Here is a 13,812-nt window from a genome sequence, read left to right as displayed (position 1 = left end):
GAGTATTAGGGAAACCTTGCAGACAGTCGTTTAAGATGAAACACAATTCGCCTTTCTTAAAATCGCGTGCAGGCTGCGCGCGCCATCTTTCTGATTGACACTAAACGAGGGAACCGACAGAGTGTTGGCAGTACTATCAAAATTAACCAATCCGAGTGTATAGCAGATCCTGCTATACCAGAAGAGGTTTGTTAAAGATATTCTTACAGACTTTTTTTGCCATCCCTTGCTTTAGTTCTCCCGCGTTTTTCTCAGATTCGCCCTCCATTTTTTGTTATAACTATCTAGGAATATCACGTCAAGGAAACGGTAATTTGATTTATAGGTTACTTTCGGAAATGACATGCGCAGAATCGTGATTAATCGTGAGGTGATCAAGATAAAGCTGCTCCCCTGAGAGAGAGAAGAGTACAAGGTGGTTTCTTATAGAGAGCATCCTATCTATCTAGCTGCTCCCCAAAGGGATGAGCCCTGAGACGTACTCACACCCTTATCGTAGGACTGGGAAAGGGGGATGGATGGCGGGTGGATCTCCACCCCTTCGTTGTTTTGTAATGGCATATAATCAAAAGATAGCCCTTGGGTTGGTATATGTGGTGATATATTCTTTTGTTGGTCATGACGTTGTGACAATACATGACGTCATTAAGTCCTTATCTAGGATCCGCCATTTTCGATTTTACTATTTTCTCTGAAAGGCAGAAAACATCTTAAGCGGATGCAAAATTTATCTTAATCGAGGTCGGATTATGTGAGCAAGTACCAATTTGCAACGGTGCAAGTTGTCACATCAAAATTGCAAGGAGTATTTTAACGATTACTGAATGTTTCAGAATCACCAAGTAATTAAATCATCTTGTCAAAATTTCAGGAAAAAAAAAAGCAAAACAAAAAAACAACAAAAAACAAAAAAAAAAAAACAACAACAACAACAACAACAACAACAAAAAATACCTGGGAGAGTGACATGTACCGCACCTGACTACTCAAACTAAGTTGTAGGACTGTAAGAGACAGTTTCTTGACTATAAATAGACCGTAACGACATCATCACGTTTTTTTTTTTTTTTTTTTTTTTTTGCACGATGTTCACCTCGGTGACTCTAAATTGCCTGTAAAACAATTTTCTCCTCACTGCAGTCAATCGTCCCTGTGAAAGCTTTTTCATTGTTATTAATTTACTTTTGTGCTTCGCGTTTAGTCTCTTTAGTCTTCCAATTTATGCAAGGTTGTGGTGTAATAACTATAGTTCTGAAAGCTAAGGCCGATAATTTATGTAACTAACACTAATTTGTAAGGCTCTTTCGCAGCCCTAGAGTGATAACATGATGTGCTAATTTTTCTCTTGACTGGAACCGGTCTCACTCTATTTAACATTTTTTTTTTTTTTAACTCTCCTCAGAGTCCATAATTATGAGGTTGAGCATTTTAATAGTTTTCTTGGACATGTTTTACTCGATTTGTTAGACATCAGGAGTAGTAAGAAATTAAACCTTCTAAGTATACCTGTCTTGGACTTGGGGATCTGGGACTCACCTGCTCAGGAGCCATTATAAGTTTTGCAAATAATACATGAACATCATCACAACAATATATATTCGATACCTCTCTTGGCTACACATTTTGTTGTTACTCCATTCCTTGTGCATATCCCTTCACATTCCCTAATGACTTTTAACCCAAAGCTCTATTCTATCCTCGCACACTACTATGACTGACCTTCACGTGTTGAATGGCCAAGTCCATTTTTTTTTTTGACCTGAGCAGTCATTGCTGTGGTCGTCGTTTGTTTTTAAGACTAAAAATTATGCAACAACTTTTCTGGTTTTGCGCGGATGGCAAAATTTGTTTGGGTAATCGTTGAGCCATGGTGTCGAATAATGGCCAATTTGGTCTTCCGTGGTACTGGACCCTAGCCTGAATTTGCGCACTCTCGAGGAGGTGACTGAATTTTAGGTTAATTGGACATAACGCTAGGAATTCATTTGATAACCACTGTCCCAGAGAATCTCGAATTTAGCGTCTGTCATATTGTAATTACATAACTTAAACATTTACTGTTAAGTTCTAAGAAAGATTTTGATTAGCCTCGAAGATACTTCATAATTCTCTCGCTCACCCAAAAGAGATTAAGAACTCAAAAAGATCCTGAACTTATAACAGAGCCACGATGCAGTTATGATGCACTTATAACCTGAACCAGTAGAAAACAAAGGCAACTGAACAGAAGAATGCTGACTTGCAATAGCAAAACTGGTATAACATACGAAACAGTAATGACGGAAATAAATTGTTTTTACAGTTATGCAGTATCAGAAGAGATGCGATTTTACCTTACGTTTAAATGCTGACAATTCTGTATTCAGCTATCAAATCGCAAACGACCTAGTGTTTAGTTCAGTTTCTTCTATGGAAAGTTTTCGTGTCTATTTGTAAAGGTAATAGGCTATTTGTGACATTTTAAAATTCCTAAATGGCTCCGAGGATTAGGGAATAAAACAAACTCCCCAAAAAACATTATAACATAGAGTCAAGCGCGCGTTCTGATTGGCTTATAGGCTCGATCCATTTGGCTGTTGGGTGCACGCTCACGTCAGTTTGTTTATTTGTTCTTTTTCTCGGAAATTTTTGTTTTCATCGATGTTGACATAAAACATAATTCCTATTTTTCTTCTCCTAAAATATGGAAGTCTTATAATTCTTCCGGATAAGAGGACGATTATTCCTGTGAGCTACCAAATTTCGAGCTTAAGTTTTTTGCCGGGCCTCCAACTAAGAGATTTACTAATGTAAGCGAACGATAGCTGATTTAGCTAGTAGAAGAAATACATGCAGAAACAAACAACAACAACAACAACAACAACAAACTGGTCTGTATCAACCTTTCGAGGATGATAATGCATAGTGGGAATTTTAGAGAGAATTTTTCAGCGATTTGATGACAATAAAATTCAGCACAAGCTTTCACTGTAAACTTTGGTGGCGTAGAAAGCCATTTAAATGCTTTCGGCGCGCAAAACTTGTACTTGATAATGTACATGAGAGTTTTAACAAATTTCTGTCCTAAGTGAAGCCTTACACACGAAATGTTTCCGTTCCAAAAACGTTAAAGATAATAGTTTTACTGAGCTTTAACAAAGGAAGTTATGTCAAATATTGGTAGCCTCCGATAAATCATTTCAGTCCACCGGGTTTTCAGTTTTGCTCGATCAGTATTGCTCGCTATTAAAGGAACAGCCGCTTGAAGTAACGACTGCATCGAGCACTAAGACGACAGTCACATAACTTTTGGATGGCATATAGTTTATTTGTGGTCCGAGTAGCATTATTTGCGCCCGAGCGGAGCTCGGACGCAAAAGATGCTACATTCAAATTAATAAGAAATTAAAAAAAAAATGTTTAAAGAGATGTAGCATGAAACTATGATATAGAAAGCTGTTGCTACAATACGATTAGCTAAACAGGAGCCAAATAACGTTCCTTTCTGTTTACAATCAAAGTTAATGCAATCTAGTTTTAAAAAGATTAGCAACAATGATTAACAAAAATCAAATGACTTCCTTGTAAGCTCCCGCCATCCCTCTCTGCCGCGGCGAGCAAAATGAAATTACAACGAAAACCAAATTCACTCAAGTGACTCCTCCGCATATTTCCAAACGCCGTCGGTGTTCTGACCTTCCATGAGGTATCAATTCAATTTCTACCTGTCTTCTGACTGAATAGATGATTTGTGTTCTGGTTTCGCGTCGTTTTCTTCTGTAAATAGCTTGGCCTTCGCTTCAAACATTTTGTTGGCAAACATGAATTCGCTGTCTGGTAAAATGTTTATGTTTCAGCTGAGTGGAGCAGAGGTTAGCTGGCGATGAATGGTCGCTCTAATTCCAGTCGATGCACCTGGAGTAATGCTTGGCCTTTCTCTGTTTTCCCTTTAGCGAAGAACTTTCGCATAATTTCACTCAAGTCCGTTGGAACTTACTGTTTCTCAAACTTTCTTATACCCCGCTCAGTTGTTTTCTTGGTATTTTCGCTTGAGCTTTTTGCTCAATTTCATCCAGTTGCTCGTTGTCTAAGTCTGAGTTTTGACTACAAAAAAGCTTAAAATTTGGGACTTCAAAATCTCTGAACTTCAAACGTTCACTACAGAACTACAAAGTAGGCAAGTTCAAACTCATCCACAAAAATTCGCGCTAACTCTATCGTTGAAATGGTATCCTTAGGATCTCATTGGCCGAGCGCAGTTGTTTGACCTATCTGCAACTAATCAGAATCAAGGCGGCAAGTAAATTTTCAGCCCGCGCATTTCCCGTTTGGCCCGCATAATGGCGTATTTTACATAGGGCAGTTTAAGTCCTTTAAGCCTCAGTTTTATGTTCAGTTAAGGTTCTTTTTTCACTTAATAACGAAAGTAACAGAGACCATTTTTTTTTAAGCAACAGAGACCATTTTTTTAAGCCATCCATATATTTAATTTTAACCTGTAGACGCGAAACTTATCAATGTCAAAAAAAATGGAAAGAAAAACGTAGCCCACAAACCTGCTAGGATTGCTATCGAAGAAGAGCATCTCAAATTAAACATCTTAAAAACTAGGGGTGTTTGTTTGCTTTCTTCACCATTTTCGCTTTTAAGGAACGTCTGGTTAATCGTTAATATATATTGTTCTTTTCTTTTGCTGAAGAGGCCATCAAGGAGCTCAACCACCAAAAGTTTGCCTTGAATTCTTTGGAAAAGCGATCCAAATTTTACTAACTTTTGAGAAACGCTTTTATCGACAGTAATTTTCGTTTGTTGTTAGCTTGACATTTAGGTCAACTAAGCTGTTTGAAGTTGTTTATTGGTCCGTAAACTAACTCACCACCATCCAAGAAAAATGTTGATGTGTCGCTTTGTCAGATTTTTGAATAAGCATTTTCGCGCGGTTGATAGATACTTCCGTCCGAGGAAAGATGTTAAAAGTCTCAATGTTATAAAAGAAATGGTAACGGTGCAGCGTGCAAGTATCAAGTTATGAATGCACTTGGGAGGTTTGCTTAGCACTCAAGAAGCTAGAGTCGACTCTTACGCTTCTTTCGTGCTTCGCAAACTCCTGCCTGCCCCATAACTCGATAACTGCACTTTCCACGTTTACCATTTCTTAATTATTAATCCCCAGCCTCAGTGTGATTTTTTTTATTTCCCACAAGCCTTAGAGCCCAGTTACAAAGAATATAATTATATAGGAAATGGCTTATTGAATTGCCCTAACATAAGGTAGCTGCTATTGTGTAAATCGCGATAAAGTTTCTAACATGATATTACTTAGGGAAACCTGAACTGTTCAAACATATCTGAGGAAAGTATGCTCTTGGGGTTTCCCTCTGAACGTAAACAGATCTACTGCGTATTCCTGGTCTATATTGTTATCGTTGTTTACGCAGAATACGTTAGCATAGGTGCTGTTATTGCTCTTCAAATTATCAGTAATAGATATACCCTATGCCGCAAAGGTTACTTACTATAATCGGCATCATAAGTTTCTACTTTCAAACAGCTTCGTGTTAAACCAACGAGGTTGACAATAATATATACATTTCGGCCAGCCTAAAAGCGTAGCTCCTGTTCCCGGTTGTTCAGAGCCCCACAAGCTAACCCAGGAAAAGGTAGAATTTTGATTTGAGTTTTCAACTTTGCAGTGAGGTTTTCTGTATATTGTTTGGCCTTCTGTTTTGAGTTTTAATAATCACCATATACACAAAACAAAGCAGCAAAAAATATTTTTATAGAAGAAAAAGTTATAATTCGGTTAACTTTTAATCCTGAGTTGGCGTTAACCGCCTTCCGAACAATCCTGTCCTGTTTTCAACAAGTTAACCTGGCGTGAGCCCGCGATCCAATCGAAAACCAGCACTTGATCAGCGGTCAACTTCAAAAAACGCGTGACCTCGATGAGCTGTAAACTTGAGCCCGCGATATGGTCACATGATACTGCTCAGCGGATACTTTGTTTTGACAGATGTCAATTGATCATAACATGGATGTCTAATATCAAAGAAGTTCACGGTAAAGCAAGGGTGCATATTCTGTCAACCTATTATTTGGAGTATGGCCGCCATGTTGCGCGACTCCGTCGTCGTCGGCGTTGCCGTCGTGCGTACGCGCCCACGAACAATACCGCTAGCCATGATAACCATGAGAAAATTAACTCATGGGTTTCCTTTTCTTTCCGATCTGAGTATGGGGCTCCGCTTGGCGGTCCTTCGGGCCGCCGGAGCTCTGCTATTAGCTGCATGCCTTGAATTTTTTTTTTAGTATGGCTACTAGTCCATGGGCCAGACCCTCTCAGATGTACCACTCAGAGGGACCAGCTGAGAGTGTGACAAATTTGAAGTTAAGTTGGGGGTGATTACAAGATGTTATGATAGCAACCCCTAAAGAGTAGCTTTCCTGTATATTTTACTGGCTGAAATATCACTAAAATTCGCTTCCGCATGAAAACGAGGCTTGTTTTCAAAAGTCATTAAAAATATTAAGCTGGATCAAAAATAGTCTTATACACATATAAATACAACAAGAAAGAACACAAATCATTTTTTAAGAACCAAATTTCAATTTACCTCTTTAAAAGCGATGATATAGTAAGTTATGGATTACTTCAAATGTTGCAATGCATTATGGGGAAATTCAAGATGGCGTCCTTCATGGCAGGTAAGTACGTTTGATTAATTCATTGATTTCAATAATCTTTAAGTAGAGATCTGATTAGAAATCAACAATATATACAAAATATTAGCTGTATAACTAAACAATAAGCATTTTTATGACGATATAGTGATATTTTGAACCTCAAATTATATAAAAACTTACAGTCCTTCGAGATCTACATGGACTCGACTGCCCAGCACTGTGTTGCCTTAATCATTAATTTTCATCGTTTGTAAGCCGGTATGTGTTTAAAACTCAATAAAAGCTATAACAAGTAGCTACATAACTAAACAGTCAGCATTTTGATGGTTGTCTTGTGATAATTTGAACCACAATTTACGTAAAATATTACTGTCGCTCAGTCTTTGTATATATCACCACACTGATGCACCGTGTTAATGAATTCTGAATGCAACTGCCTTTCAGACATTTTAAAGCGTGTAACAATTTCTTCTAGAAAAAAATAACAATATTAAATTGACTGTCCTTATTTTACCTCTTTTTTAACATTTAAGGAACAAAACGAAGAACTCTAGAAATTAGCAATGCAGAAGATAACAAGCGACAACGAAAACGAAACGAGTGCTTAATTCACTGTAGTGACGAAAATGGAGAGTTGTCTTCTTTAAAAGACCTTGAGTCATGGAAATCACTACTGAATGCTGCGGTTATTCGTAACCATGAAGAGGTTCTCGATATCGCGAAAACGTTAAAGGAAGGAGAGGTGCCCCAGATCTCCTATCATCGAAAATGTCGCAGTATCTTTACGATGAAAAGGGATTTACAAAAGTTGTCTCACTCTGGTTTCAAAGTTGAAGAACAAGGTGGCACAAGCAGCCGCAGATCTTCAGTCCGGCAAACCGTGACCACGCAAAGTAGAGTCTATGAGCGAATTTGTGTTCTTTGCGAGAAGACCAAATACCTCAGGGGAACCAAAACTAGAGAGGCACTGGTCCAATGTATCGACTTGCGTGCTGATAACACGATCAGGAGAGTAGCTGTGGGTAAAAACGATCCACGAATACTGGCTATTGTCACTAGAGAGCTTGTCGCGGCAGAAGCGTGCTATCACAAGTCCTGTTATCGTGACTATACCCGAAACATTCAAGAAGCTTTTGGCAGTGATACAAAAGAGGAAGATAAGTGTTTTCAATATACTAATGCAGAATCACAAGCCTATGAAATGCTATTTACCTACATCAAAACAGATTTGCTGCAAAACCGAGGGTTGTTAGAATGGCTGACCTGTATACCTTATTTACATCCTTTTTTAAATCTCAAGGAGACATGGAAATCAAAGAATCTACGAGAACCCATTTCAGAAGGAAACTTGAAGGGGAGTTTAGAGGCACACTGGATTTTGAAGACCTTTCTGGCAACAAGCGAGTTTTTGTTATTCCGCATAGTCTTTCCCGACTGGATTTAGCCAAACTTGTTATGGAGAAGTCTGAAACTACTAGTCCTTTAAATAGTACCAAGGAAATATCGAAGACCGCCCTCCATCTCAGAAAAGCTATCCAGGAACAAGAAATAAAGGCATCATGGCCACCCCAACCTTGCGAACTATCTGAAAATGCCGTGACCATTCCAGATTACCGCAAAGAGTTTTTGTTCACCATGCTAACTGGAAGCACTGGATTTCCGGGTTTGAAATCTTGTTCTCAAAAAGGTTCAACGCCTCATAACTTCGTTTGGACAGGACTTGGTATTTGGTGTGAGTGGTGGACGACAGAAGCCCCCGAAGCACGTCCTGCTTCCTTACGCTGTAAAATCTCTCACTAACAACGTTGAACTAATTCAAATTTTAAATCGCTGTGGCCACGGGATTGCGTACTCCCAACTTGAAGAGATTAATACTGCACTTTGCCTTCAAAAGTTGGCAGCAACTTCATGCAACGAAGTTCCCCTCCCCCACAACATCCGTCCATTCATCAGTACCACTCTAGCCTGGGATAATATTGATCGTCTCGAGGAGACCTTGTCTGGAGAAGGCACGTCCCACCGAATCAATGGAATTGCAGTTCAAGCTAATCATTTTGGTCCTCAACCTCCATCACCTTCAGAACCAATCATTGTGAAATCGAAGAGGAGAAGTATCGAGTCTGTGGATGATGAAACTGTACCTATCTATAATGCCGGCGAGCGCTGTGGGCCCCATACTAGAGGATATGTGGAGGTCAAGTTAAATCAAATCACGGAATGTGCATGGAGAAAGAACTTGCTATAGGTTTTAGTACGCATTCATGCAAGTCAGAAGTAATCTGTTCCTGGTTGGACTGGTTTCAATATTTTGGTGCGTAATAACCACGAAGTTGCCAAGGATAACGTGGGCTATCTTCCAACAATCAATGCCCCAGCGACGAACATGTCAGCTGTGTACCAAGTCCTCACCAAGTCCCTACAGATTAAGGAAACTTTAAACCTCCAAAGCATAGTTGTTGTGTTTGATCAGGCACTGTATGCTAAAGCTACTGAGATAAAGTGGAAACACAGGGCACAGTTCAATGACCTTGTGTTGAGAATGGGCGTGTTCCATACCATTTGCACTTTCTTGTCAGTGATCGGAAAGCGTTTCCAAGATGCTAGTTTAAGAGACGTAATAATCGAGTCTGGAGTAATTGCTGAAGGATCTGTGGCTGGTGTTCTAGAAGGCCGTACATATAATCGCGCCGTACGATTTCACAAGATCATGTATGAAGTTCTTAACAGGCTAGCATGGATGGGATTTAACTCTTGGATTGAGGAACATCATAAAGAGAAGAAGCCTACTGTTGATGCGTTTTTAAAAGGAGCGAAAGCGTTCTGTGATAACACATGTGAACAAGAATTCAAAGACACAGTGGAGAGTCCCTCATTTGAAGAAGTATCGCAACTGTTCTACTTGTATACGAGCTATCTCCGACATGATAATGGGAAGCTATCGAAGTTCTGGATGTCTTATGTTGACATGGTGGAAATATTACTAGGTCTGTTAAGAGGATCTCGGGAGGGAGATTGGGATCTTCACCTTTCATATATCAGTGAAATTGTCCCGTGGTGTTTCGCATATGATAACCTTAACTACGCCAGGTACCTTTCAGCATATCTGCATGAAATGTCACATCTACCAGCAGAGCATCCGGACACCCTGGAATACTTGCGATCCGGAGGATTTTCTGTTCAGATTGGCGAAGACAACCCTTTTGGGAGAATACCTGTTGATCAGACGTGCGAGGAGACTGTCAACAAAGACACTCAAACGTCAGGAGGAACTAAAGGTTTCAGTCTAAGGCCTAATGCAGTAAGCAAATTCTACCTGGTCGCTGAATACCGAAGCACCTTCTTGAGGCAACTCAAAGATATATTGCACATCAGTAGTTCTTGTTCCCAACACAAACATCTACAACCAACAAGAATACAAAGAGATGAAGCTGATGTTCAATCCATAGTGTCAATTCTTGAAAACAATTGGCTCAACCCATTCAGCCCTGACCTTCAAGACCTCGTCTGTCTTTCCACAGGAAAAGTTGCCACTCCTGATGTAGAGCACGACTTGCTACAAGCTAAAGATAAAGGAGAGGAAGCCTACAAAGCATTCCGAGAGCAACGACTTCAGTCTAATCCACCCAAAGTCAAGTTCCAGGATTCAATCACGAAAGCTAAGCTGAAGACTTTTACTCACTTGAACGAGAAGGTATCAGTTAAAGCTGGTAAGAACCAAGAAGTGATTATCAAGGCCGTCTGACGACTGTTTGCTCAAATGATTGTCATCGCGGAGAGCAGAGACTTACAGATGAGAGAAGTGTTATATTATCCCATCCTCTCGGACCACTCCCTTGGTCATTAGCCACCGCAGATGGCTTGATGCGTAAGACGAACAAAGCGTCCTTGGCTAAAGAACTGTATAAAAATGTCGAAGCAGCAGATGCCCTTCCCCAACCCTCAGCATGTGTAATAGATGGGATGGCTCTTGTCCAGTGTTTGAAAGGTGATAAGAAGACATTTTCGGCAATTGCTGAAACTCTTCTTTGCAGAGTTCTAAACGAAGGTGGAACAAGTGACAGGATTGATGTCGCCTTCGATGATTACAGAGAGGAATCCATAAAGAACGCCGAAAGAGAGAACAGGGGTGACGGTTTAGGAAGCGAATACCGCAATATTCAAGCCGAACACAAGGTTAAACAGTGGAGAAGATTCCTGTGTAGCTCAAAGAACAAACAAGCTTTCATAGTGTTTGTAACCAGCGAGTGGAAGAAAGAAAAGTACACAGAGAAGCTATCAGGAAAGACTCTGGTTGTCACGTGTGGCGAAACATGTTACCAGTTATCGTCTGGAATAATGCAACCTATCAGTGAGCTCGAATCAACCCAAGAGGAGGCTGACACCCGAGTCCTCTTACATGCAGCCCATGCAGTTAAATCGAGGTTTGCTTCGGTCGTCATAGTATCAGAAGACACTAATGTGTTGGTACTTCTTTTGGCCTTCAAGAGCTTTATTCCTTCTTCAGTATTCATTAAAAGTGGTTCACAGACCAGAGTCAAGTACATCGATATCTCAAGAGTAGTTGAGAGGGTTGGAGCAAGTGTATGCAGATCACTGCCGGGCTTTCATGCATTCACAGGGTGCGACACTGTTAGTGCTTTTGTCGGACGGGGAAAGGTTGCAGGTTATCGGATTGTAAAGCAAAATGTTGAATTTCAAGAGATGTTCCAGCATTTGGGTATGTTCTGGAATATGTCTGATCACCTGTACCATAGTCTTCAGAAATTTACACGTGCCATGTACTGCAGCAACCCTGGTACAAGCGACATCAATGAGCTGCGATATCGACTGTTCTGTTTGAAGAGAGGAGACGTTGATTCCAACCAGCTGCCACCCTGCAATGATACGCTGCACAAACACTCGCTACGAGCAAACTACCAGGCTGCTGTCTGGAGACGAAGTTTACAAAGATGCCCAGCCATCCCATCACCAGTGGGATTTGGCTGGTATAGAGAAGACGACAAGCTGGTCGTAGACTGGATGGGTGGTCAGCCAGCTCCGCAAGCTGTTCTAGAACTACTATCTTGCCAGTGCAGTAGGTCCTGCAAACTTCCATCGTGCTCCTGTATTGTCAATGGGCTGAAATGTACTGATATGTGCCGGCTTCAAGATTGCACAAACAGGCCAGATGATGACGACGATGTTTTATCCGTTGACGACAATGACGATGAACAAAGCGAAAGGTAAGAATCTCATAACCATAGGAAAAATATGAAATAACTTTCCTTATCCATACTCTTACATTCGTAAGGTTTAGTTTCGAACGATGTACTCCTTTTAGTGTATCGAGTAACTGTTTGTGGTTGTCATGGCAACCGCTAAATGCGTTAAAATAACTTAGCTGTTATTTTTGTCTGAAATTAAACATGAATCTTTGTTTACATTTAAGTGAAAATGATGCTTGACTGACGCGAAAAGGAGAAGTCTCCAATGTGTTTGGTACTGGTATGGCTTCAGAATGGATGATATCAGGACAAAGAAGACTCGTTAAGGGAGCTCTTTAAAACTCATTAGCCGAATAGTTAATCCAAGCCAGTGCTAGAGTGATCTACACATGATTGAACTTTTTGGCAACGTATATTGCAGTTGTTATTTTTTAAAATTAGGAAGTGAAAAGCCTTATTTTCAGTGACTTTTATTTCAGTTGTGGACTCATTGACCATTTCCGTCTCCATGGCAACGAGACAACCTTAAAAAAATTTCCTTCTTTTGCAATTGAATCAATGTCCTATTCTGCTAGGCCTAAAATGTATAAAATGTTGTTTGAAGAGAATTGTACAATGAACATCGCTCAGAATCTGAAGCTGTTAACCGGATCCGTGGTCATTAGGCAGTTTAGGTGACGTCATTTTATCACATGTTTAGAGCAAGAAAGCTACTGATAGAAGCTTGCTATCATACCTTAAAATAGACTTCAGTTATTGCAGATTGAGAAAATACGTGATAGCACTGGTCCCTCCACGTGGTACAAAAAAACCACTTTTGGGGGTCTTGGCCCATGGACTATACGAGCTCATTTTGCCCGATAGAGGTAGGTATTTTTATGTAAACTCTTTTAAGGATCGATCAACCACGGATGACACAAATATGCTGAAGATGAAACACCTTCGGGTCTCAGATTTTGATTGAATCTGGGCCAACTTTTAACGAAATATAGTTTACAGTAAGCAGTAGATCACAAGGGCACTTATGTATGTCAATTAAATTTATCGGATTTTCTTCAGTCCGACTTCTCTTCAGACTTGGCTGCAGACGAGCGATGCCCACAGGAGCTTGACTCCCCAACATTGCTCCTAAATTTAACCGCACGGTAATGCTCCTAATGTAGTCGTAACTCTTTTGAGACAACCCAAGAATAACAACGCATACGTGTTGAAACGTCTTACTTACCAACAATAATAAATTTATAGTTAGAGTGACAAAGTCTGTGACGTCACTCCTGGTGTGTATTCTGATTTGTCGTAGCAATATTCGTGAAAGAAATTTGACAATTATCGTTAGATCAATAACAAACAGCTGATCAAACATTAATTTTAGGGTAGAGGACTAAGTTTTTACTTTCCTTTGGTCCTCCGCTTACCCTCCTAATACTACTCATCTGAAACCAAGAACCATAACCTGGGACGGAGACCGTAAGCGTGCGCCATTTCTAGTATTGGGGCTGTCCCTATAATATGGGACAATTTTCCTATTTTAGAACAAATTGCACCACCGCGTGCAGTACACGAGCAGACTTGCAGCGAGGATTTTTGCGGATGTGGCGCGGGGGATATGGCTTCCGAAATTCCCGACATTTTTGATGCTTTTGGCCCAGAACTCAATACGTTTATGTCTGTCGGAATTTTGCTTAAGTATTTTCGTCAGCTGCTCTAATTTGATTGAAGTAAGACAGTGTAGAATTTACCTATGTCCCGCTTTATTTCACTGACGAGGATGTGTTCCGCTCCACATTACTCCACTCTTTATTTCACATATGTTAAAGATTTTCAAACAGCTTTTCCATAACACAGCAAAAAAACTAGTTGGATATAGTTGGGTATAGCATGCATTGAGTTTAAACTTAGAATTTCTGATAGAGAGAAATTTTGCCCTGCTTTTTTGACAACCCAA

General features: G+C 40.1%; 1 protein-coding gene and 1 pseudogene across 1 annotated transcript; both read left to right on the top strand.

The window, feature by feature from the left end:
- Positions 1–7,968: 7,968 nt before the first annotated feature.
- On the top strand, positions 7,969–10,405 carry LOC149105148 (uncharacterized; annotated as a pseudogene).
- Positions 10,406–10,661: 256 nt separating this feature from the next.
- Positions 10,662–11,921, top strand: LOC149105147 (uncharacterized). The gene has a single exon (XM_089271141.1). It carries the CDS (start codon positions 10,999–11,001, stop codon positions 11,887–11,889), a length of 891 nt encoding a protein of 296 aa, XP_089127267.1. The 5' UTR covers positions 10,662–10,998; the 3' UTR covers positions 11,890–11,921.
- Positions 11,922–13,812: the final 1,891 nt, after the last annotated feature.

The sequence above is a fragment of the Orbicella faveolata genome, unplaced genomic scaffold (assembly GCF_042242905.1).
Source record: "Orbicella faveolata isolate gen_17 unplaced genomic scaffold, um_ofav_v1 contig_34, whole genome shotgun sequence".
Classification (NCBI taxonomy): Eukaryota; Metazoa; Cnidaria; class Anthozoa; order Scleractinia; family Merulinidae; genus Orbicella; species Orbicella faveolata.
This window is presented reverse-complemented; position numbering and strand designations above follow the sequence as displayed.